At 32.1% G+C, this 25372-nt stretch overlaps 5 protein-coding genes and 1 long non-coding RNA gene across 8 annotated transcripts; all 6 read right to left on the bottom strand.

Annotated features, from left to right (window-relative positions):
• Nucleotides 1-4035: 4035 nt before the first annotated feature.
• Nucleotides 4036-6730, bottom strand: LOC110230662. Of its 3 annotated transcripts, none has more exons than XM_021034155.1 (7): nucleotides 6490-6730; nucleotides 6057-6176; nucleotides 5871-5978; nucleotides 5677-5757; nucleotides 5486-5575; nucleotides 5340-5406; nucleotides 4036-5254 (listed from the first exon to the last, which is right to left on the bottom strand). In XM_021034155.1, exons 1-7 carry the CDS (start codon nucleotides 6595-6597, stop codon nucleotides 4212-4214), a joined length of 1617 nt encoding a protein of 538 aa, XP_020889814.1. In that variant the 5' UTR covers nucleotides 6598-6730; the 3' UTR covers nucleotides 4036-4211. The 3 variants fall into 3 exon arrangements, with proteins under 3 accessions (XP_020889814.1, XP_020889812.1, XP_020889813.1); XM_021034153.1 differs by having other exon boundaries at nucleotides 5677-5799; nucleotides 6490-6724; XM_021034154.1 differs by having other exon boundaries at nucleotides 5677-5799; nucleotides 6063-6176; nucleotides 6490-6688.
• A 1123-nt stretch (nucleotides 6731-7853) lies between these two features.
• LOC110230667 (CLAVATA3/ESR (CLE)-related protein 14) lies at nucleotides 7854-8549 on the bottom strand. Its single transcript, XM_021034165.1, has one exon. The coding sequence runs from the start codon at nucleotides 8395-8397 to the stop codon at nucleotides 8155-8157; it is 243 nt and encodes an 80-aa protein (XP_020889824.1). The 5' UTR covers nucleotides 8398-8549; the 3' UTR covers nucleotides 7854-8154.
• A 2431-nt stretch (nucleotides 8550-10980) lies between these two features.
• On the bottom strand, nucleotides 10981-11350 carry LOC110230670. The gene is made up of 2 exons (XR_002333792.1): nucleotides 11140-11350; nucleotides 10981-11028 (listed from the first exon to the last, which is right to left on the bottom strand). It is a non-coding gene; the product is annotated as an uncharacterized LOC110230670 (long non-coding RNA).
• A 6601-nt stretch (nucleotides 11351-17951) lies between these two features.
• On the bottom strand, nucleotides 17952-20206 carry LOC110230851 (probable DEAD-box ATP-dependent RNA helicase 48). Its single transcript, XM_021035036.1, has 6 exons — nucleotides 19219-20206; nucleotides 19026-19132; nucleotides 18838-18893; nucleotides 18641-18754; nucleotides 18383-18565; nucleotides 17952-18301 (listed from the first exon to the last, which is right to left on the bottom strand). The coding sequence occupies exons 1-6, from the start codon at nucleotides 20115-20117 to the stop codon at nucleotides 18071-18073; spliced, it is 1590 nt and encodes a 529-aa protein (XP_020890695.1). The 5' UTR covers nucleotides 20118-20206; the 3' UTR covers nucleotides 17952-18070.
• A 508-nt stretch (nucleotides 20207-20714) lies between these two features.
• On the bottom strand, nucleotides 20715-23671 carry LOC110230665 (lysine--tRNA ligase-like). The gene is given in 6 exon segments (XM_021034161.1): nucleotides 20715-20894; nucleotides 20995-21207; nucleotides 21296-21413; nucleotides 21415-21437; nucleotides 21509-22796; nucleotides 22913-23671. Coding segments are annotated over 5 exon segments (846 nt in total). The 5' UTR covers nucleotides 21962-22796; nucleotides 22913-23671; the 3' UTR covers nucleotides 20715-20855.
• Nucleotides 22028-22534, bottom strand: LOC110230850 (lysine--tRNA ligase, cytoplasmic-like). The gene has a single exon (XM_021035035.1). It carries the CDS (start codon nucleotides 22532-22534, stop codon nucleotides 22028-22030), a length of 507 nt encoding a protein of 168 aa, XP_020890694.1.
• Nucleotides 23672-25372: the final 1701 nt, after the last annotated feature.

Genomic DNA, 25372 nt, shown 5'->3' with positions numbered 1-25372 from the left:
GCAATTTTCTTTACTCATAAAACATACAGTAAAACCTCTATAAATTAATAATGTTGGGACCATGATAATTTATTAATTTATAGTGATATTAATTTATAGAGAGTTTTTGTTTTTAATTTTTAATACTTTTTTAAAAAATATGAGAAAAAATAATTTGATCTAAATAAAAGACTAAAAGTAATGCTTTGGATTCTATAACTTTGGTAATTTTAGACTTGAATATTTAATATTGAGAAGAAAGACAATTTTTTAAAAACAATAATAACCAAGATTATAGATAAATTCACATATACAAAAAATATGTAACATAGTGACTTCAACTGTAATATTTGAACGGCATATACGATTATTCAAATAAAAATTATACTTATTTAAATTTTGAAAACTTACATAAGTTAGCTATTTTATGAATAGAATTTCATTTTTAAAAAATTACTAAAAATATTATATATATATATATATATATATGTAAATTCACATGATTATTAATTTATGATATTATTGGGACCATATTTTTACATAGGGATTTGAAAAAAATTATTATCTTATTATCTTATCGAATTTGGTTAATTTTTACACTGGCCGACTTGGGACCATCAAAATTTATTATTTTATCGTGTTTATTAATTTATCGAGTATTAATTTATAGAGGTTTAACTATACACCGAAATTATTTATATCTGCACTAGATTAGGATCCCTCTATTTTTATTTATTATCTTCTAATATCGTATACAACTAGATGGTTTTTTTCTGTTATATCTTATAGTATAAATTTGGTTTCTACAAAAAAAAATTCTTAACAAATTAAAAACTACATTGTCTATAATATTATGCAAGTTTGAGCAAAACATAAGCAAAACATAGGTAGAAAATATAATACGTAAAAACAACTTGAATCGTATTTTTTTTTCTACATATGTTTTGCTCAAACTTGCATAATATTATAGACAACATTAGTGCCAAATTAGGATTATTTGGAGAGGAGCTAGTGGCTCTCAAGATAGGAAAGAGAGAAATCCATCTTGATTTACAATCTTCTAAGGACAAGAAGATTTGTTCTGTTTCTAGATAACATTTAGACCAAAGTCGATCTAGCTGAGATATAAGGTCATGTTCCCACCACAGAAAACAAATGCAAGATAGCCTTCACCACTTGCTCCTTGTATGTTTGTGTCCGTATGGGAGTGCGAGACCCTATCCATGTCCAATGCTTGGCACCGGACAAGGCTTTTGAGTTGTCCCGAAAGAAAATCGGAGAACGAACTCTTCAAAGTGATGCACATATTCTCAACCTCGTATAACAGGTTGCTGAGAGGTGATGTGGTCTCCCTCTGGCACTCAACATTATTAGTGAGACCATGGCTTCCAAGGAAACTGTACAAGAGTTGGAAACATGCCCTTGATGTTTTGACCACCTATGTTGCAGAGTTTTCAGGCATGGAAGACGTCATTCTTCCCGTATTAAAGTTCAGCTACGACAATTTGAAAGCAGAACACCATAGAGAATCTCCAACCCGTCTTTATTTTTGCCTCTAAACTCTATTGTAGAATAAAATCTACTCCAACCCACATCAATTTTCACTTCCAAAATAGATACTACTACTTTTTGAAATATTAAGATCCACTTCATCACTAAGCATACAAAACATTAATGTGCACATATTTTGAGCAGTGTTCATTTTGCCTTTTTTGTAGCCTCTATTCGTATTTATGGTTCTAGGTTCCAGATGGGATGAAGAAAAACTTATCTACTTGGTCAACAAAAGTCGTGAGACGATTTATTATCAACAAAAAAAAATACTAGTTAATATAATTTTGGTTTTTTCTGTTTTGAGTGGATGTTTTGTTATGTTTTTAAAAAAACTTTTGTGATATAAAAGTATGCAATATATCGTAAATTACATCATTACAACATTTACAAATATGCCATCAAACATAGTTAATAAAAAAATTATAATATACCCAAAAATACAAGATCATATAAATAACACATTTGGTATCTATTTTTGCTTTCTCTTAATGTATACACTAGATAACAACCCGCACGATGTGCGGGATGAAGTGATTCAAGTAAAATTATTTTGATTAAAATTATTATCCGGAATCCAAGATCCGTTTGTGTAACACGAAACATGTTACAAATTTTTTTTTGTTTTATTCAAATTTGGGACTATTTCATATAAGAATATGTTTTACCCGTGAAATATTTGAACCTTGAATAAAGCTTCAACGTGATAAAAAAATATTGACGAAATGTTACCATTTATGGCAATATGTCTTTCCGTATGTTTTAAAGATTTCGAGATTTTGTAGTATAAAAAGAAATTTTTTTTCTTTAATAAGTATAAGAAATCCAAAATTTAGCAAAGATGAGATTTGATAGTTTCCAAGCTAAGATTTTGTAGTGTTCCAAATCTAAGATTCTTAGATTATGAATGGATTATTTACGAAATGGTTATAATGTGGCGAGATTTTGGTTTATATACAAATGTGGTTATAATGTTTTTCTTCAAAAAATTAGAACTCCTCCAAAAAATAGGATTTTAAGTATTCGTAACATATATAGAAAGGAGATTATCTTGTTTATTTAAGTAAAAATATTATGAAAGATGTAAAGATTTTGTAGTTTTGAATTCGAAATTATTGAACCGAATGTATATATTTTATTATTTAAATATAAATATAAATAAAAAGATTGTTTACCCATCCGCTAAAGAAAATTTATATAAATGTATATAAAAAAATATAGTAATATAAGATAAACAAAAAGTGTATGTTTTTAATTATTAATGGGATATATGGATGTATGAGACTAATGACAAATTCTGTAAATAGTCTAATAAATCTTGGGTAATTATCTAAATAGAAGCCAAATCATTGTGAGAGCGACACATCAGCGTGGTAATCTTGTTAATAACACATGATGATAAGGTTTTTTTAAAAAATTGTTTCTCTATTAATATATAGGGGATTATCTTTTCTTCACTAACTATTACTACTATTAACTAATTTTCTGTTCAATATGAAATTTTTTAAATTGATTGTTAGCAAATAGGAGCATATACATATAAAAAAATGAAGAATCTTCTACATAAAGAAAACAATCCCCAGCTTTGTGATATTGATCTTGCCCCCCTCATGTTCTCTCCTTCCGTTCGACTATGTCTCTTCTAGATTCTTCCTCATGGTTTTTTTTCAACTTAAATAAAGTGTAACCAAGTTTTGCGTATACATGTATTGCCCATATCATTTGATTAATGAAAAAATTAATAATCACTATAAATCAACATATTACATTTTAATTCAATAAGTTTCATAAGTCGATCAGATAGAGTAGGGTTCTCTATGTCGTTTTCTGTTTTATTCTCACCATATATGGTAGAGTGTTGCTTGAAATACATACCGGAGAATAAATAAGTGCAGCTGATCATAGTTGTGACCGATGAGCAAAGCAATGAGTTGATACCACTCAAGAGAGAAATCATTACCAAATGATAACATCATTTTTTCGCTCGTTTTACCTATAGCTTTCTAGTGGTTTTACCAAATATTGGTCATGATTTCAATGCTTTTAGGACAATTTCAAAGATTCTGAAATTCTCCGGTATAAAACCTCTCTAAATTAATAGTCGATAAATTAATAACCACTATAAATTAATAAATTTTTTCAGTTTCTATGTCGGATCAATGTAATGTTTAATATAATTCGATAAAATAATAAGTTAATAATATTTTTTAAAAATCCTACGTAGATATATGGTTCCAACAATATCATAAATTAATAACTGTATAAACTTATCAAAAATATATAGATATTCTCAAAATTTTCTTACAAATCATATATAAAAAATTTTAGTAAAATATGACTCAAGTATAATTTGTTTTTCTCAAATTTACATTAATTTTTGGTAAATCCATTTTTAATTTTTTTTAACTTTATCGAAAACTTTTTGTGTTATTTTCTGAACATAAGAAATATAGTATTTTTTATTTGTAATTTGTTCTAGAAGGATGTTGGTTATAAGTTTATAACGGAAAAAAAAAACTCCCTTTCACATAGATCTTAAAACAAGGGACTTCTTAAAACAAAGCTCGGAAAAAGCCATTAGGTGAGACTCGCAACATTTAGCAGATGAAATTAGAAATTTCTAGAATTTTCATCCCAACAAATCCCAATTTCATCTTAAACTTGCAAGTCTCAGTGTCTCTTTAGTGTCCTGCAACTGTTTGTAGCATACTAGTACCCATGGAACTGCAACTAGGTAAGCTTGAACTTGCAACTTGTACACATGGAGGATCAGGAGACTTCTTTTTCTTGGATGCAGGTTCTTCATTCAGTGAGATTTTGATGTTGGAGAAGGTTGGCAATCCGAAATCGGGTAAAGGTAGACTACTATCATCACTTCCTGGAGCCGCAAAGTGTTGCTCCAAATACATGCGGATTACCGAGTCATCCTCTACTTGAAATGATCTTGTGAGTGGCTCAAATGGGAAGTTTGGGCACTGTTTAAGCCAATCATTAGGGTTTTTGTCCATCATTACACTTGAACTTCCCGTCTTGCCATGCGGTTTGCTTGGTGGTGTCTTGCCTTTCTGAAGTTTTTTTGTTGGTGCTTCAATGCCTTTCTTCTTGGTGTTCGTAGATGAACATGTTTCCGTATTTTTCTTCCGCTTTTTGGAGCCACTGATGTTCTTTTCTTGAGGGTTTAAACCCAGCTCAATGGTGTTGCTAAGATCTTCCACTGATGATCTAGCATTAGAATTTTCAAAGACAAGAACAGAATGTGAAGGGGCTTCTCTGTATGGAAAGAAGACCGATTTTCCCCACTCGTTATCAGGTTCTTCCTGCGCAGAATGAGCTTTCAGAGGCTCTTTACTTGTATCGCCAGATTCCCGAGTCACTTCAACAACTTTTGATGAGCCACTTATGTGAATCACGTCACTCTCTAGGTCAATGATCTCAATGTATCTTTTTCCTATTCCTTCGCTCCCACTTTTATTCCAATTCTTCTCTACCAAACTATCACTTGCAGGTTCACAGTCCAGGTTGATTTCAACAGTAAGTGATCCAGTCAAACCCGGGATCTCCCTCGCCTTATCATCACATTCAACCACAACACCATGCGAGCTTTTCTCTTCAAAAGACTCAACTAGGTTAGATACAACACAAGCCTCTCCCCAAGCATTTTCGTCTTTCGAGGTCTCAGCTTCTGGAATAAGTTTGTTGTCACTGTCACTACTCATATCCTCATCTGCACAGACAAAAACTATGTGTCTTCTTCACTAACAAACAAATATCTCTGTATTATTACTCTTTGATTCCTTTTCTCCACATACCTTCAAACACACATTGCGTTTTTGCTCGAGACTCCAATTTCTGCATTCTTTCTGGCTGTGACCGTAGCTACGATAAACAAAACATAAAACTCCCATCAATACATGTTCAAGAAGAAACATAATAAAACTAAGAACAATTCACTTACAGGAGTAGAGGTTATGTTAGATAAATTCTCCACATTTTCGACATATTCCCTCTCTGAAAAATCTTCTTCATCCTCCTCAATTGCATACGTCTTGTAAACCATAAAAACGAAAAGAAAAAAAATGTATCTATCAGCTATACTACAACAACTTTTCAAGATTCTAAATTTTCAAATAAAACCATGCATCTTACAATTTCATTACACCCGGTTCCGTATTCTTCACCCGATGAATCTTCAGATTCCATAGTGTTCTCATCTAATACCACTGTCTCCTGTGGATTGGTTTTAAAATCATTTGATGTGTTCACATTCATCTACCAAAAAACAAAAACAAATCTTTCACTCTCAATAACAAACTAATGCACAAATGATTAGTCTGTTATACCTTGTAAGGGTGTCCACTAACAGAACCAATCCCCAACTCTGCTTTCCTTTCATCCGGAAGGCACGAAGGCCTTTCGCTTGCGGTCTCTCTATCTTGTAAGGCTTTTAACTGCAGCAAGAGAAAGATAGATTATATATACAGACCAAAGAACTTGCAAAAGTCTACTCAAGAAGAACATGATAATACACTTGCTTTATTCCTCTGGATTCCTGCTTCTCGTTTTTCTCGAATTTTCTCCATTTTAATGTACTCAAGAACTTGATCCTTTGTAGATAACTTTTTCCCTGTTCTCAATTGCGTGTATGTCTACAAAATCAATGTGTAAATTTTCATCAACATGCATCCAAACCAATTCAATCAACAATGAGAGCTCAAAATTTTCTCATTTTGATGACGAAATTTTCATACACTTTTTCAATCAAAGGTCGGATTTTTCCTCAATTAATGGTCGATTTACGCAAATTTGTGTGTTTAAAGACTCATGTCTGCATTGTGATCAAAACACTAGAAAAAACAAAACTTTCACATCAAAAAAGCTAAGAATCAATGTGAATTGGAAGAAGAAAGAACAGAGAACACACGAAAAGGCTCAACATTTAGAGAGTTTAAAGTAGTTAACCTTAGTTTGACGACCGCGTTTTAGAACTGTAGAGTGAACAATCCAACCGACGGGAAGCCAATCCGGCGTGGCGTCCGCCGTAATAGTTGGTGGAAGCTGACGTAACATTTTCCGATGAGAAAATTCGGTCTGGAAACAGAGTTTTTTTTTGTTTGCCGGTGACTAGGTTTTGTCACTCTGTGTGTCTGAGAAAGACAGAAGAAGCGATAAAATATCGTTGACGTGGAGTTTATTTACGTGACACGTGACAATAATATCTGAAAGATTTGCATGTTAATCCCTAAAGAATGTATATTAATGATATTAACCCCGAATCTTTGTTATTGGAATGTCAAGGTCGTAAACTTTGGTTGGCTATTGAGTTGGAATTTGGAAAGAAAGTGGCCAAAACATTTAGCCACTAAATTGAAATAAGTTTTATTATTGAAAAATGAAGTCAAATTGACAAGTTTTTGCCGGCTAATTAAACATTTATATTTGTTCCATTACTGTTTATGTATTTGCTTTTTCTTTTGTTAAAAATCAGTGTTTATTTTTTTTTTGTTGATTATCTATGTAAATGATCTTTTCAATTAACAAAACTATGCTTGAAAACAAAACCAAAAAAAAAAAACAAAACTATGCTTTTTAAAGAAAAACAGAAAATTGGTTGTCTTCATCTTTGAATCTTTGATATTGCGTTGATTTTTGTTTAAATTTTGACTCTTTTGCACTTTAGTTTTAATTGATGAATAAAGATATTAAGTATGTAAATTTTGGTTTTAATCAGTTTTATTGTAGAGATGTGTTTAATTTACATTAATTATTTTTCTAAGTCGAGAAGTCGAGAACATAAAATTAAAGAGGGTCAACGCCATTGCCGTGCCGTGCCTTTGTTGACTACTCATAAAACTCATTATTATCATTTTTTTTGTCAAAGATCATTATTATCATTTTAGCATTGTAAAAATAAACTTATTTATTTTACAAAGTATATAGATGTTGACTTATATTCTATAATTCTATCGTTTGTTGAATGGATGACTAATTTATTCGTTAGCTTAATGTGTTCATATATACATGTTGATTGTTGACCGATCGATTTATCGGAAAGAAATTCGAAATTTAATAGTCTAGTCTTATTTGAGAAGATTCCATAGAAACCTTTAACAAAAAAGAAAAAGATTCCATAGACTCGTAACAACGAAAAAACTTTGATCATGTCATGTTACTATCTTAGGAACGGAAACTGCAGAAATGTCGTAAATGATCTGAATTGAATATATTAATAATTCTGTCAAACTAGTAACATGCCAGATTTATATAATAAGCTATAATCAAAGTATATAATAATCACCCTCTTATTTAAAATTACCAACAAAAAAAATGGTACTTTTTCTTATTTTCTAATCTCAGCTCTCGTTCAAATCAATACTACAAGAGAATCATTTGATACATATTTTCAACATCGTACAAATAAATGTAAATATGAACAAAAGTTATAGAAGTATCTGTACGTATATCTATCATACATTTATATCTACAAAATACAAGAAATTAAAGAACCAGAAATAAGAGAATTTGTTGACACAAGGTGAAAAGATTCTAAATAAAACCCTAGACAAATTTAATACTATAGTATAATTATTGGCGACAAAATTTGAACTATAATAATATAGAAATATATCATTTGTTGTGAAGCGGGTTAGGACCTTTGGGGACTAATCTGGCGGAAGCTCCGTAGATCCGATCATACTTCTCGCCGGCGGTCACTTCCGATAACATTCTCTTGCCGTCAAAACTTAATCGCTGGAACTCCTCCGTCGTGGTCATACTAGGGAACTTGCGGCTGGCCGAAGAGAAATGGAGCCCGGAGAAAATGAAGATCATGACGATTAGAAGCGATAATCTTTGGCTCCAATTTTTCATTTTGTTTTCTATTCGTAAGAGTTTTTTTTTCTTGACTAATCTTGTGTTGATGTCGATGAGTTAAGCTTAGAATTTATATTAATTACGGGATCGTGACATGAACTTGTAAGAGGAGGAAACGAACGAAATTTCTCTTAAGTACATTAAATATTGGTAACCTCTATTGACGAAACTAACCTCTCCTTTGACTATTAGAATTTAGAAAGTTCAAACGTATAATATAATTGTTGTGTTTAAGTAATTATTGTGGTTTTCACGTTAAGTATTTTTGATCTAAGTAACTAGACATAGATCGATGACCTTATATGAAAATTATAATATGACAGAATTTTAATTTATTGGACTTTCTCTCAGGGCCGATCCGGTAAAATCTGGGGCCAAATACAAAAAAAAAATTTGGGGTCTTTTTAAAAGTAAAAACTGCTAATTTTTTTTTTTTTGCTAATTATGGAGTATTTATAATTTTTATTTAACAGTTTTTAAAAAATTTTGGACATTGTTTTCTAGTTATTGAACTTTTTTCCTAATTATGAGGCTTTTATATTAAGGATGGGGCTTCTATGTTTATTTGGAGGCCTATAGTAATCATTTTGAGGCCTATTTAATTCATTTTGAGGTTTTTCAAAAAAAAAAAAAAAAAAAATTTCACATAATTGGGCCTCGAAAATATGAGGCCCAATACAAATGTATCATAGAAATTGGTCCAAGGCCGGGCCTGCTTTCTCTAGGTAAAACTGTGATATGTTATTGTGGCATATGACCATGATCTTTTTCTTCATCGTTCCAAGTTCACAAATTTCTACTAAGTGACGAAATACAGTATAAGAAGAAGAGAAAATTAGGGTCAGTGCCATGAACAGTGACAAAACTTATACAAACTGCCATGTTCGTTATAATCTTTTCTCCTATGCCATAAGGTCCACGTAAGAAGACTATAATATCCTGGCTGAAGATTGCTCATATTTATCCTCTAAAGTCAAACAAAATGTCTTTGTTCTCTGTCACGTCATATCATTATAACAGTTCCCGGCAATTGTAATCCTCTCTATCGTCTCCGGCAATATCGAAGTCGCAAGATCCAGTCTTCTCCATTATTCATCAAGATCCAGATCTTGTTCCTACTTATTTATCCTCCGATTTAGTCATTTGATTTTCTAATCGCGAACGTCGGCGGAGAATGTGGCGACTTCGACACCAGAGGCGAGCTGGATCTCTTTTTTAGCTTCCTCTAGCTTTCCGGCGGATCGGGCGAGGATTGAGACACGAGCACCCTCGGCGGCGGCCCGGTGGGCGAGAGCAAGACCGATGCCGCTAGATCCACCGGTGATGAAGACGTGACGGGACTTGATAGGGATCTTAATGGGGCGAGGACGTACGATTAGCGCTAAGATAGCGAGAATCGAGAGAGGGACAATGGGACGGAGAAAAACTTCACCAAATCGCCATCGCCATCGCCGGCAAAGAAAGAAAGAGAGAATAGCTTTTGTTTTTTTTTCACGCGACAGTTTGTGTTTTCTTTTTTGCGTTTTTTTTTCTTCTTTTGTCTAAAATTCGACCAATGAGAAGCTGCCACGTCGTCGGTTCTCTTAACTCTCAAAAGCTCTCTTGTGAGAGCTGGCTCTCTCCTTATATCTTCATTTTGATTTATTTTTGAAATTGTTTTTGAAGAGAACTGATTGAGAGAACCCCAAAAATTAACCATTGGGGGTGCTCTAATAGGATGTTTAATTTGTGGGATCCACTTAAACCTTTTCTTTAGGTTGTTTATTTTGTTGGATGATTTAATAAAATCAATTAGGCGGTTCTTGTTCCTAAACTGAGAGACGAGAAAGAAGAAGAAGAAGAACCAACACTACAAGAAAACACTTCATTTGCGACTGTGAAAATGGTCGCTAAACGGTCGCAAAAGAGGGTTTTGCAACTGAATAACGACTATTTCTATTAGTCGCAAAAAAACGGTCGCAAAATTTCTTTGTCTCATTATAGTCGCTAATTTGCGACTATTTAGCGACTATAAATATATCGTCGCAGATTAACGACTGATCTGTGACAGGCGAATATCGTTGCAAATTTACGACGAAAGAGCAACGAACGGACGTTAGCGACTCATTTGCAACTGTAATAACCTTACATATTTGGGCCCAATTTGCGATTCGTTTGCGACCGTTTCACTACAGGAAAAACATATATTAATAATAATTGTATATATATATAATAATAATTCTGTAATTTATTCTAGTTATTTATATTTTCTATAACATTTTACTTTTATTAATTATTTTGATTATATTAAATAATGATTAATGCTTTTTTTGGGATAAATTGATATATTAAAAATAAAAATATCAAATTTATTATTATCTAGTATATGAAACAATGATAAAAAATCTATATTACAAAAAATACAATAATTAAAAAATAAAAATACATTCTCAAAATCACAAAGCGTTGTCGTCTTCTTCCCCATCTTAAGCTGCAAAATCATTCGTATTCCCATCATGTTCAGGAGTTTCCCAGCCATCTCCGGCTTTGAGGAGCTTTTTTGTGAACGCCGGAACTCGGAAGTGCCGAGAACTCTTTTTCCTCCGAGCCAACTAGATCACCTCGCCTTCTTCCTCCTCCAATTCGATTCTACAATAGAGAAGCCCAGCAAGAGAATACATTAGATCGATAAAAAACAAAAGGAAACTAATTATATATGTGAATTCAACCAATGAATACAAATTGAAAATAGCTCCGTACTAATAAACAGGTCTCGGATTTCAAAATCGAGATTCTCCCATATAGCCGAGATGTCGTGGGTTGAAGCTGAGATCCCCAAATCGAAACTAATTTGATAATCGATTCAATTGCATGGTAGAATTAGAATATGGTATAGTTGGATAATCGATTGAAGAAGAAAAAAAAGACGACGAAAGAGACGACTAAGAAGAGGAGAAAGAGGGAAGAAGTGAAAAGATGAGCTTAAAAAAAGGGTTAATTTTTGTCCGTTAGATTCATTTTCATCAACGGTTCATATCGGAAACGTTGTGATCCCTACTTTATTGACTTAGCCAATGAGATAATAAAGAGAAGTTGAAATTTGTATCCCTTGGATTCACTCTAATCAATGGTCTATATTAAAAACTGTGTGATCCTTGTCTAAATGAGTTAACCAATGACAGTTTTTTCTATTTGCATTTTTAACGTTTAGCATTGTTTTGTTAATTTTTCACATTTAATTAACAGATTAGTTTTGCAATATGTTGTAAATTCATGAAAATAAATTAGATATTCTAAAACTATTTTATTACATATAACACATGTAATCAACTTCATTTGCAAAAATAGTTATATTTTAGTTTTATAGTTTTTTTTTTTTAATGATTGATTATATAGTTAAGTATTAGAATTCATAATTTAGTGTTTGGGATTTAAGTTTAAAGATTTGATATTATAAGTGTTAGAATTCATAATTTAGTGTTTGGAATTCATAATTAAAGATTTGGGAAAAATAAATTCGAAATTTGTAATAAGTGTTGGTTTTAGAGTTTAGTATAAGTGTTTAGGTTTTAAAGTTTAGAATTTACAAAAACTTATACTTGAATTTTTTTGTCATACAGTTTGATATTAATTTTTAATAATTTAGAATAACAAATTTAGTGTTGATGATTTAAACATGTTCATAAGTCCTAACATGAGGGATCGTTTTAGTCGCAAAATGGTACCAAAGTAAAAAAATTGGGGGGAATCTAAACCGCCCGAACACTTAGCGAAAATCTTAGAAATTTCACATTTAGTACCTAAATAGTCGCAATTATGGTCGGCAAATAGTTGCACAAATTGTCACAATATAGTCGCTAAATGGTAAACAGTTCCAAAATAGTGGCAAATTTGCAACTAGATTGTGACTATAATCTATAGTCACAACGCAAAAGGAGAGGTATACACATTTCAATCCAAAATGGTTATATATGGCACTCTATAACACTCATATTAGGGTTATAGAGGACATATATTAGTTTAAGGTTACAAAACTTTGCAAAACTCAAGTAATTTCATATTCAGTACCAAAATAGTCGCAATGGTAGTCGGTATATAGTTGCAACAATGGTCGCAAAATAGTCGCACAATGGGAAATCGTTCCAAAATGGTGGCAAATTTGCGACGTTTGTGTGACTGTGATCTATTAGTCACAAGGCAAAATTTAGAAATCTACACATTTCGATCCAAAATGGTGACATATATCACTCTATAACACTCATATTAGGGTTATAGAGGACATATATTAGTTTAAGGTTACAAAACTTTGCAAAACTCAAGTAATTTAGAGTTTTTACTAAATCCCTAAACATTACTCATATGAGTAATGTAATATCATAAAGAGATTTGTTTGTTTTTGATGATGTTTTGTTTCTAAACATCAGTATTTATGACTTTGGTTAAAATTTTCTTAATGAGTAATATCAAATAAGTGTAGAAATGTTTAACTTTATATGTAAGCAAATTTAAAACGTGAAAATTGAGAAAACAAAAATCGAGAGTTGGTAAATAGTCGCAAATAGGTCGCAATCTCAGGTGCTAGTCGCAAAACAGTCGCAAAATCTTCAGGTGCTAGTCGCAAAATACCGACTATTTAGCGACTAAGAGAAAATTGGTGGAGAGAATAAGCGTTTCAATATACATTTGTCGCAAAACGGTCGTTACATCGTCGCTCTTTTGAGACTAAAGCGTAACTATAATAAGTGGTCGTTACATCGTCGCTCTTTTGAGACTAAATTGCGACTACCACTTCTGACCAAATAACTAGTCGCACATCAGTCGCACGTTTGCGACTGAATTGTGACCAAAACATTTTAGTCTGTCATCGGTCGCAAATATGTCGCTAATGGACGACTAATTACCGACTGTTTTGTTTAGTCGCTGATTTGCGACTAATATACGTCCATATTGTTTTTCGTCAGTAAATAGTCGCAATAACGTCGGTAAATAGTCGCAGAGATTTGCGACTAAATATTTAGTCGCAAAAGTTAGTTGCAAAACGCAGGTTTTCTTGTAGTGCAAGAAGAACCAAAATCTTGAAGTTCGTATTCGTAAGTTCTTTCGCTTAATCTCAATCTCTCCTCTTTCCTGCATTTCTCTTTTCGATTTTCTGAGATTCACGCCTTCCTTCTTCTGCCTTTTCTTTGATTTCGTCGCCTCCGCCTTTTGATATTTCTAATGCTTAAATAAGCCCTTCGAATGTATGGAGTTTATAAACTTTTGGTCGTTTTTAGTATACGTAGTAGTGATGGTTTCCCTTGAGAATGAAGTGGGTATATATATATATATATAGGACGTAAACACTTAGGGCTAGTTGTAATACATTTTCTAAAAAACTTTGTGATCAAGCAAAATATCTTTGTGTTAATTATAATTGGTTATACTTAGAAAATAAAATAAATAAAATATAGGTTGTTATGGAATTAGTTCCAAAAATACTTGAACAAATAATGGATATAAATAAGAATATGCTTATACTCCCTCCGTTTCAAAATATAAGGCGTTTTAGGTAAAAGCACGTCGATTAAGAAGATTTAATTTTAAAAAGTTCAGCCAATCATAAAAGAGACTGCATAATAAAAATAATCATAAAGTATTAAAGTAATATATAATTTGCATAGAAACTTGAAAACGACTTATATTTTGAAACAAAAAAGTTTCTCCAAAACACCTTATATTTTGAAACGGAGGGAGTATATATAAATCTAATATCTTGATAGTTAATATCTCTTAATATTAGTATCCTATACTATTAATTGGGGAGTACACTTTATAAGATACCCTTAACTAACCTTTCCTTTTGTAAAAAATTACTTAAGAATGCCATTACAAAATCTTATTTTAGAACAAATTTCATTCAATTTATTAAGGATAAACAAGTAAAATACTAATTTATGTCATTTAATTAATTTAATTAAATTATAAAACGAAAATCTGTTATTTTTTTTTTAAATGACCAATCAAAATGAACATATAAGATTTGATATCTAACTTACCATATTAATTTGTTATTAATCATTAAACTTCACCTCTCATCTTTATATGATTATATTTATATGAAACAAATAAATCATCATATCATCTACATAATAAAAAAAAAAGTAATTTTTTTTCTGCATATGCCAAGATTTGAATTTTTAAAAACGCAAATAAATTGTTCAATCTATAAAGGAAACAATTAAACGGGTCAAAAATTCAGACTTGAGTAATATATTTCTTTTAGACAAAAATAAATTCAACAAAAATTCCGACTGAGCAATGGGTCAGAATTTGAATATTTATATTCGATTTCATACATTTATTTTTTTGAAATGTATAATTTTATATACTACAATAAAAAAATTAAATATTTAATTTGCATCATTTAAAATAAGTTTTACTTGATATTTTTAGAGAATATCATCAATACATAATAGTTCAAAAAGTTAAAAATTATAAATACTCTAATTTGATTATTTTTAAAAATATTTATAATAGGTAGCGGGTTAAATATAATATATTATATGATGAAATGAGTTTTGATCCTTATAACTATTTGAATAGTTATATTTAATTTCATATAATTTGTTTTTTGAAATTCATAATTTTATAAACTACAAAAAAAATTTAAAGATTTTAATTTGGAATATTTAAAAATAGTGTAGAACATTTAAATATGGTTTGAGACCTCTAAATATTTGAAAATTTGATTCCGCAAGCAATTTTAGAATTAACGAATAATAGATTGTGCAATTATATTCAACCCAAAAAAGCGTGTTACAATGAATGCATCAGTTTTGCCGAATTTGTTGAAATTACAATAGAGTTTTGGGGGATCACTTGTTTGAGCTACATTCTTGAGGCAAACCACAACCGAAGACCTTTCTCAAAGCCACCAGTGGGGATCGAGCTGAGACGATTGCGAACGTTTTTATCAATCCTTTTTGTAAGTTGAGCGAGTTTATAATATATGTTTTGATATTTCTAGATCGTTAAGCTCGAATTTTCCCAACATTGCCTTCCCTGCAAAATGGGAAACCTTGTAAGAAAAAATGATATCAGAATTTGTATAGCTAAGTCAAACTGCCATAGACAGTCTTCAGAAAGATCGAAAGGCTAGTCCGTAATTCAATCTGCAAAATGTCATATACGCAGTTATTCAAGACTTATGCAGTTGTGGCTGCACTAATTCACGCCTATTGAATCTCTTTAATTCTCTTCTTTATGCTCCTTGTTTCTTTTTTTTAGCAAGGCGAAATTTATAGTTCTAGCTTCTCTAAATCTCAACTTTCATTCCTAAATAATATTTACAATTTTTGCAAAAAAAAAAAAAAAAAGAGTTTGTATAGATCTCGTTTGGAAATGTTATATTATTTACACGGTTTGTTAGAAAGAAAAAAAAAACGTATAAATGGCATGTAATGTAAAACAAATTCGAGATTTAAAATATTTCAAAGTGGATTTCTTAGAATTTGTAAGCCCTTTGGATCAAGACACGTCAAGGATATCTGACGATGGTCAGGCGTCAACGACAACGACTCTTGATCAGTTTTAGAATAAAATGAACAGCTCAACGAATATGTGATATACGTTTACTGTATACACATGACATCACTCTACTGTTTTGACAAATAAAATTCATGTCTAAATAGTAACCATATAGTAGTATTTTTGTAAGATTATGAATTAGATAAATTAATAAAAGATAAATTTTCTGTCTATATTATTTGACAGCGATAAATATATAAAATATCGAAGACTTTGGAAAAAAACTACTGTTTAAGATATTATGGATCAAAAAATTGGATGTACTTTAAACAAAAAAAAAATATTGTGGAGGAGTTTATTAGTTTCTGTTATGGAGATGTTCGTTTCACCGGAAAGAACAAAGACAACAAGTTAAATTGCTGCTTTTGGAATGTTGCCTTGTGCGAATACCTAATGCTAAAACTTATTATTGAAAAATTCTAGTTTATGTTTCTAGCAAAATACAACATACCACTTTGTCATTCGGAAGTTTGTATAAGTTTTATTGTTGTTATTATGGATTTTAATTTCTATAATGAACAAACATTAACTACTATACTCCTAATTTGTTCCAAAAAAACAAATAAAAAAAGAACTATTACTCCTAAATGAACACAATCCAACACATAAAAACCATAACACAAAAAACAATTTCATCAATAGCCTATAAAAAATTGCATATTTAAGATTTAAACCCAAAATTTGAGGTACGATTGATTAAAAATAAAAATCATGCAGCCTATGTCACCATAAACTGATCTATATATTCGACGATACGCATGCATGAGCCAATTGTTTTTAAAAAAAAAAAAAAAAAAAAGGAGAAATCTTTCAAAATTTTGGGTATGTCGTGTAGTTGAAGATGTTACTTGCATGGAGACAATTAAGATTGAGAAAGATTTGATTATTTGGAACTCTCTTGTTAACCTTGGAAAAGTTCCTTCACTCTGAAACCCATGGAGCCATTGAAAACTTCGTGACTTGCTTTCTCCTCAAGAAATTGATTTTATTATAATGAAGGTCAAGAGGTCTTCTTGATCAATTACGTCACCGGTATGATTCCGGTTATCTTCTGGGTCGGGTTTCCGGGTAAGTTGGAACGATACTCCCTCGCTCCTTAATTTTACAGCATCCTCCTTAATTCTACTATGTTTTTTTTTTTTAATTTACCTATTTTCTTTTACTTTAATATCTTTAATTAAAAAAAAATATTTTTAAAACTGTGTTAAAAATGAGGTTTCGCACACTAAATAATTGTTGTAAACATTTTTAATTTACCTAAGGCTTTTATAAATATACTAATTTTTCTTTTCAAAGAAACTTAAATGTTAAATTTTAAAACCATGAAAACAAACCGGATTTCGCATCCTATCCTTAGGTTCTCCTATGGTTCGTCAGAGGTGTTAGAAGTTCAACATGTTTTCACGTAACATAAATTTAATATTTAAGTTTCTTTTTCATATTCTTAATAAAAAAATGTTGATGGATATAGTCTGATACTATTCTTAGGATCTTCTATGGTTCCTTAGAGGTGTTAGAAATTTAACATGTTTTCAAGTAAATTTAAGACTTAAGTTTCATGTTAATTAGAGTTGTGAAGAAAGTTGATGTTCATGATTTGGTAAAAAGTTAGATGGTCATCAAGGCTTAGCTTGAACTAGATGCATGTGTTTGTTATGCAAAAAGATGATATATGTACAGATTAATTATCTTTGTTCCTATATGCAATTAGTTAGTAAATTATTAACTTCATTTTTGTTCGTAATTTATTAGTTTATAACTTTGAACTGAGATCAATGATGTTATTATTGAGCAAATCATGTATCATATGTATTTTACCCTCACTTACATATAGTCAATTAGTTGCATCTCAATTGTCACGATTAATAATAAACAAAAACTTCCTCAAATAGTCAAATATATGATGAATAAACACATGACTTAGACAAATAAATATTTCTGTAATTAAAAAGTAAATTATATCATAGAGTTATTTTTTGATTAATGTGTGGTTTGACAAAAAAATAAAAAAAATAAATAAATCGTATATTGATAATTAAATAACAAAATTATTTAAATTTGATGTTGACCATAAATGTGTTCATACATTTCTCGAGGATACATCTAATTACCAACCCGGGTCGGTTTATTTTTGGATTGGAATACCAGAAATACCTTTGAGACCCATCTTAACCGCCGTTCTTCGAAACAAAGCAGGAGGTTTCTCTAAACCGATAGAATGGCAAAACCGGTTAGCTAACTCGGCCAACGTGGTTTTGTCTCTACCGGTTTCTCTAACCGAGTTGTAATAACCGAGCCAAGCATGGTACGCTGCTTCTTTAATACTTGTATCAATCTTAGCCATAGACTGATCAACCTGGTTACAAAACAATTGTCCTCAGTGTCACTTGGCAATGAAATTCATTTAGGGGGATGATAATAGTAAATTCAAACAAACCTGAAGTTTAACTCTTGAATCAAGATCTGGAACTGGAATTGGCTCAAGAGGCAAATCTTTAAGCTCATCAAGAAAATATCTCTCCCATGGCGCAATCAAAAGCAATCTTTCACCTCCTTTGCCTTCTATCCCGGTTCTACCAAGCCGATGTATATACTGTTCTCTGTCACTCGGTATACCGACCTACCAACAACACAATACCAAGTCTAATCCGTTAAATATCCATAAAAGGTTGTTCTTAGCATGAAAATGCCATTACCGCTGGCTTGCAAGTTCTCTTGTGGGGCAGAGGATAAGAGCAAATATCGGAGCAACTTTGTGAACGCCATTACCGCTGTTCATAGCTTTCAGAACTGTTTCAATTGCAGGAAGCTGTTTTTTCAATCTAACAGCGTTATCTAAAGAAACAACAAAAGCTAAGGCCCATGATCTCAGGATAAGGGATTGTAAAATACCAAAAACGCCATGCTTTTTCCTGTCCCGGTTTTGGCTTTGACTAATGCATCTTTACCTGCTTTACATAAAGGATAATATGTTGTCAAATGCTAACCATTTGAGCAAAAAGAAGAAATTAAAACCAAACTACCAAAGCAGAGTAGTCAGAGAAGAACTGGGACAAGAAACGAACTATAAGAATACATACCATCTAGGCACTCAGAGAGAGTGGCATCCTGTACTCTAGTCATCTTAACAATGCCAGACACAGAAAGCGCCTTTAGCGTCAAAGGAGATATACTAGACTCATCAAATCTGCAACCATTTACAGAAGGGGAAAAAGCTCATCAAGATTCAAACTTGACAAATCAAAATCCTTAACACAGTGCGTCTTAACATACCTTTTTCCACTGAAAATCGAGTCATGAGGCTCTCGGTTCTCCTCCATTACATTATCCACAGATTTTCTTTTACTAAGATCTTCTCTGACTGTATTAATATCCAACGGAGGATATAGCCCTTCGTCCGTGACATTACGATTCACTCTTTTCGTCAGTTTGATATCGTGGTTTCCTAACGCCGCACTGCTTCCTGTTTTCCTCAAATCCATCCAACCGTTCATCTTTCCCTCTTCGCCTTCTTCCTCTGAATCCTCTTCAGTTGAACTATCATTCTTCCTAAACTTCCTTCTCCCAAACAAACCTTTGTTCCTTATAACTCCAACAACACTCTTCGAGCTCTTCACTTTCTCCTTGGTACCCGCAAATTTAGGAGAAAAAGGACTCAAAGTATCTAACTTTTTAGCATCAAAGTCATCTCCTTCATCACAAGAACTCTCATTTCTCTTAAATCTACCTCTTCTCATACTCGAAAAACCTCTCCTACCACTAACTAACTTCCTCACATCAATAGACGAATTAGAAGAAGAATCAATCGAATTCGAACCTGACCGTCCATTATCCCTACGAGATAATCCCCATCCATCATCTGATTCCTTCACCGGCCCATCGTTCTCGTTCCACAAATCTTCTGCTCCAGCTTTCATAAACCGATCAGCCAAGGTTTTGATATGTTCTTTCGGGCTCATTGGTCCGTGACTCTGACTCGATTTCTTCGTTTTCTCGCCGGAATCGGAATTACCCCACATTTTAGCTCGGATCTCGGTCCTGATTCGAGCTTCGTAAAGCTGTTTCTCTTGATCCAAGAGCTTGTTCTCTTTCTCTCTAGCTTTCTTCTCGTGCATACGTTTCCATTGCCACTTATTGAGTCCTCCAGGGAAAATTCTCGGACCACCACCCATATTTCGGGTGAAGATTCGGTTCCCGGAGAATTAACGAGTACGTTTTTTTTCTCCAGGGTTTAAGCCTTTAAGGCAGTAATCGAATACATTTCACTAATGTCATGATATAGCCGGTCTGATTTTTATAAAATCTCGGTATGCAATTGAAACCGGTTAATTAACCAAAATTTAACAACAGTAGTCCATTTGTATATCCGGTTTGTTTAGCCTTTTATATCCGGTCTGATTTACATGAGAAACAGGATTATGCAATTGAACCGGTAAAATGCAAAGGATAGAAAGAATCTAAACTTTAGATTCTGTTTATACCAAATCTTTATTATTAAAGAGCTTGTGATTGATAAATGTTGTGATAATGTTTGTCATCTAAATTTGTTGAGAAATATCGATGGTCCTCATGTGTGTGACACCTTTGCATCTAGGTGTCTTCTCTTTCTCCACTTGTCTCTTCCACCTTTATTCACTCTCTCTCTCTCTTTTTTTTTTTTTTTTCTTTCATCATTCACTCTCTCTCTCCATATCAATTATCCACCACATTCGACTTATTTGATTTTTTTTACACAAAAACAAAATATGCCCAAAAATTGAAGAAATAAGAATACTCAAAAAGATCAATAGAATAGTCAAAAAGTAAGTTTCCCAACAGAAAACATATTGTCAACAAAATATGCCAAAAAAATCAAGAATTAAAGAATAGTTCAAAGTATCAAAAGAAAACCACATTGTTGAATTACATCTTCAGAATCCAGATTGAGTTGTTGGGAAGCTAATAACATCCTGCAACAAATAATTCAAGACCACTGCTTCTTCATCTCCAGATTCTCTCTCCATGAGATAGAGAAAGACATTAGAGAGAGGGAGAGAGAAAAACACTGACCCTGATATTCAGGGAATCCGTCAAAAGCATGGTGAGTCGGTCAATTCCCATACCCCAACCACCTGTAGGAGGCAATCCATGTTCAAGAGCTACACAGAAAGACTCATCCAAGACCATTGCTTCTTCATCTCCAGATTCTCTCTCCCTGAGCTGATGAGCAAATCGCTCTCGCTGAACCACCGGATTGTTCAACTCGGTGTAGGCATTGCAGAGCTAGGACAGATAAACATATACATAAAAAAAGCTCTGTCCCATCAAACAAGAATAAAAAAGGGCATGTAACATGTCAGTTTTTACTTACTTCTTGTTTGACTATGTAGAGCTCGAATCTTTCAGTCAGATCATCACTATATCTATGACTTTTAGCAAATGGACTCATGATTACCGGATGGTTGATGATGAATGTGGGATTCACACATCTCCTCCACATACTTTCCAACAAGCTGCAAAAGAAAAGAAAGATTTAAACCACTACTATACTGTTAACAAAAGAAGGAGACAGAAGAGTTTTTACCTTTGCTAAAAGTCGAGATGTTGTCTGGGGAGAAGGGCAATTGACATTAAGCTTTACACATGCATCAATCAGATACGTGTTGGCTTCTTTGCTGGCCAAGTCTTTTGGAATTTTAAGCTGAGCCGCTTTCTCCAACTCTTCTATCATATCAAGCCTTCTGTATGGAGGAGTGAAGTCGATCTCGATTGGTTCCTTATCATACCCATTAGCATGGTACTTGATTTTGCAATCACCTGTAATCTCCTTCACCAAACCACTCAACATATCCTCAGTCATTCTCATCAATTTGCTGTAGTCTGCATATGCCATATAGAACTCACAGCTGGTGAACTCCGGATGATGGGTCATGTCAATACCCTCATTTCTAAATTGTTTTCCAATCTCAAACACTCGATCAAATCCACCAATTACAAGCTGCTTCAGATATAGCTCAGGAGCTATACGCAAATACATCAGAATACATCAGATATATCATATTGTTTTCAATTACAAGCTGGTTTAATATTGTTATCATATTGTTTACATAGAAGACTGAACTCTCGTGATAAAATCATCAACTCTCCTTTTTTGGTTTTCGTATTCTGATGTATTTGCGTATAAACAATATGATAGAAGACTGAACTCTCGTGATAAAATCATCAACTCTCCTTTTTTGGTTTTCGTTGGAATACCAATGATTCCAACGATGTCTCCATGCTTGACTCTAGAGTGAAGCTTTGAAAAGTCATCAAAGCTTAACGTTGACTCACTTGCATTAGCCATAATTTGGACCTTGGAACCCTGACCATGTAGATCATAGAAGAGGAGCTTGGAAGAAGATTTCCGCTTATTCATGATTCGCCCTGCTAGAGAGGTTTCAGGGCCAACACAATATCCTCTTTTGATAAAATCTGGAATTGACATTTCCACCGAGAAGGTGTGAGCATACTGATTCTCCCCAGCCGCAACTGCTTTTAATCTATCTTCAAGCAGAGAAGATTTTCTTGAAATTAAAGCTTTACGTTTCTCCTTCTGTGTAGATCCCATGGAGGAAGACCCTAATTTCAATCAGATCATAGTGACGAATACAAACATTGTTGATTAGATTGTTAACAGAAAATCCAAAATAAATACCAAAAATGGACAAATTCATCAGGCAAACTAAACGTATCTTTACAAGATTCAAGATCCTTACATCCACAGAATCGTGAAAGCCGAAATTGTGGTTTAATAGTTCCAAAATACACGACGAAATAAGGCAATGGTTCAACGTCTTCAAATTTCGAAGAAATTGAAAGCAGAAGCAACCCTAATCCACTAAAGCGATATAAGCATTCACCAATTTTCAAGAGAAAAACCGAGATAAATACTAAAAACGGACAAATTTCAATCAGATCTTCAAGAAAAAATTCAACCGGAACCTACCTCTGAGATGGTGAACGTAGCCGGAAGAGAAATACTAAGGGTTTAACTGTTTAAGCGACGACTCGACGGTTGAGGAAAAAAAAACATAAGCGACGACTCGACGGATCAGAAAGAGACACACAAGGGTATAATTGTGCATTCGCATGTTTATATAGGCTTGGGCCGAACCAAATGGGTGGGTTTATTTCTTTGACACGCAAGCCCTTTCTTTTTTTTTTGCTAAAGCTGAATAGAAAACCCTAATCTCAAATTAATTCGATGCTAAAATAGAACTTTCAGTTTCAATAATATTATTATCATTTAAAAGCAAACACTAATCTCATATTAGAGGCTCAAATCAATTTTCAACAATAAAATAAAAAAAAGTACAGAAATCATGCAGTTCTTGGAGAGAAAGATATTCAAATGCTTATAAGAATAAACTAACAGTAGATAAAGATAAGAAATAGAAGAAAACGTATACAGCTCTCTCTTATCTCTGATTTCCATGTCTAGATTCTCTATCCAAGCAGATCTATATGAAATTCAGGGATAAGAAAGAAGTGATAGGTTTATAAAACGAGTTAAGAACATACTTAACAAAGAAAAAATTATAAAAGAATAGAAGAAAACTAAGTTAGATCTCTCTTATTTCTGATTTCCATATCAAGATGCTCTAATCTAATCCCATCGAGATTTTTATGAAATGAAATACAATGATAAGAAAGAAGAGAGAAGTGTTTTTAGGTCGAGATGGTGTGATGTGATTGTGTCCACTACAGCTCTACTCTGCTTATAAAGAGGTGCGGTGGATCTCACTCACCGGATTCACGCGCCTATTGAATATATCGAAACGTCTTTATTTTATTGAATTTATTTATTATATATTAAAGATTTAGGTCCACCGCCTTAGGCGTGTTAAATCGTAATAAATATGAAAATATAACCATTTCCAAAAATCTTAAAGAGACTTTTTCGGAAACGGCTATAATTTCAATTTTATTATATAATTAAATATTTATGTCTAACAGTTTCCCTAAAAACGAGGTCAAATACATTTACCCTTTCTCTTTTTGAAAGTACAAAAGGAAAGTAATCTCGGTCTTCATATTTTATACCACAAAAGTAATAAGTACAAAGAAATTTCTAATTTATTTTCCATCGATTTAGTGAATATATCTTATATCTTATTATAAATCAATGTTAGACTTGTATCGTGAATAGCCCAATTAACCTAGTAATTAGAATTTCTGACAGAATAACTAAAATGAATCTAAAGATATAATATATAACAATATTCAAGTTTGCAATTATTAATTCGATTTTTTAAAAATTAGGAAGTTAGATAAGTAAATTATTAATCCGATTTTTATCATTAAGAAATTTGGAAAATTGTTTTTTTTTTAAATAATTTTTTAAGTAATCGCTATTCTAAATTGAAAAGCTAATTAATACTCCCTCCGTTTTCGAATAGTTGTCGTTTTAACTATATGCACACAAATTAAGAAACTATTAATGTTGTTAGTTTTTCAATATAAAAATATCATTAATTATCTACCAAAACATAATTTAACCAATAGTAAATCAAGTTGCATAATAAAAATAAATATAAAAAATAAAAAAATAATAAATTTTGCATCGAAAACTGAAAACGAGAACTAATTAAAAACAAAAAAATTTCTCTAAAACGGCAACTATTCGAAAACGGAGGGAGTACTTCTATATCATAGGAATTTACAACATCTATAATATTCTAAAAATTACTTATCCAACAAGATATTCTAATATTCTTTTTTAAAATCGTATTCTTTTAGCATATATTCAATTGTCATATATTTATGGATAGTTATTGAATAAATTAAAGAGAAATTGTTAAAAATGCCCCTTTTTCAATACCCCTTTTCAAAAATGCCCCTTTTGAGAGTCCATTTTTAAGTTTGCCCTCTTTTAATTTTTAATGACCATTTTACCCTTATTTGAAACAAAATTATGTCCACAAAATACAAAATATTTTTTGGCGGGAAAAGTGATCCCGCAATTTTCCCGCCAAAACACTTGTAAAAACCTTTAAAAAACCTTGTAAAATTTTCCCGTAAAAATTTTTCCCGCCAAAAAATTTTCCCGCCAAAAAAATTTTTTTGCGGGAAAAGTGATTCCGCAATTTTTTTTGCGAAATTTTTTTGGCGGGAAAATTTTTGGCGGGAAAAATTTACAAGGTATTTTAAAGGTTTTTTACAAGGTATTTACAAGTGTTCTGTAAGGTTTTACAATGTATTTTAAAAGGTTTTACAATGTACTTTTAAGGTTTTATAAGGTATTTATAACTTGTAAAACCTTATAAAAAACTTGTATAACCTTATAACTTGTAACAACCTTATATTATACGCGTGTGTAACTTATAATATTATGAAAATACTAGAAATATCATTCTCATTGTTTTAAACACAGCGTCTCACCTTCGTGCTGACCTTGTAAAAAACC

This window comes from Arabidopsis lyrata (genome assembly GCF_000004255.2).
Source record: "Arabidopsis lyrata subsp. lyrata unplaced genomic scaffold ARALYscaffold_2, whole genome shotgun sequence".
Classification (NCBI taxonomy): domain Eukaryota; kingdom Viridiplantae; phylum Streptophyta; class Magnoliopsida; order Brassicales; family Brassicaceae; genus Arabidopsis; species Arabidopsis lyrata.
This window is presented reverse-complemented; position numbering and strand designations above follow the sequence as displayed.

What these genes read in the sequence shown, in the direction of transcription:
- LOC110230662 (XM_021034153.1), bottom strand. Translation starts at nt 6,597, where the DNA reads ATGTTACGTCAGCTTCCACCAACTATTACGGCGGACGCCACGCCGGAT. An exon ending in TCCAGAGGAATAAAGCAAGT is followed by an intron (nt 5,979 to 6,056) that starts GTATTATCATGT and finishes CTCTTGCTGCAG; the next exon opens with TTAAAAGCCTTACAAGATAG. An exon ending in CTAACATAACCTCTACTCCT is followed by an intron (nt 5,407 to 5,485) that starts GTAAGTGAATTG and finishes TGTTTATCGTAG; the next exon opens with CTACGGTCACAGCCAGAAAG.
- LOC110230667 (XM_021034165.1), bottom strand. Translation starts at nt 8,397, where the DNA reads ATGAAAAATTGGAGCCAAAGATTATCGCTTCTAATCGTCATGATCTTC.
- LOC110230851 (XM_021035036.1), bottom strand. Translation starts at nt 20,117, where the DNA reads ATGGGTGGTGGTCCGAGAATTTTCCCTGGAGGACTCAATAAGTGGCAA. An exon ending in TCTCTCTGAGTGCCTAGATG is followed by an intron (nt 18,894 to 19,025) that starts GTATGTATTCTT and finishes TATGTAAAGCAG; the next exon opens with GTAAAGATGCATTAGTCAAA. An exon ending in ATTCAAGAGTTAAACTTCAG is followed by an intron (nt 18,302 to 18,382) that starts GTTTGTTTGAAT and finishes TTTTGTAACCAG; the next exon opens with GTTGATCAGTCTATGGCTAA.
- LOC110230850 (XM_021035035.1), bottom strand. Translation starts at nt 22,534, where the DNA reads ATGGGATCTACACAGAAGGAGAAACGTAAAGCTTTAATTTCAAGAAAA.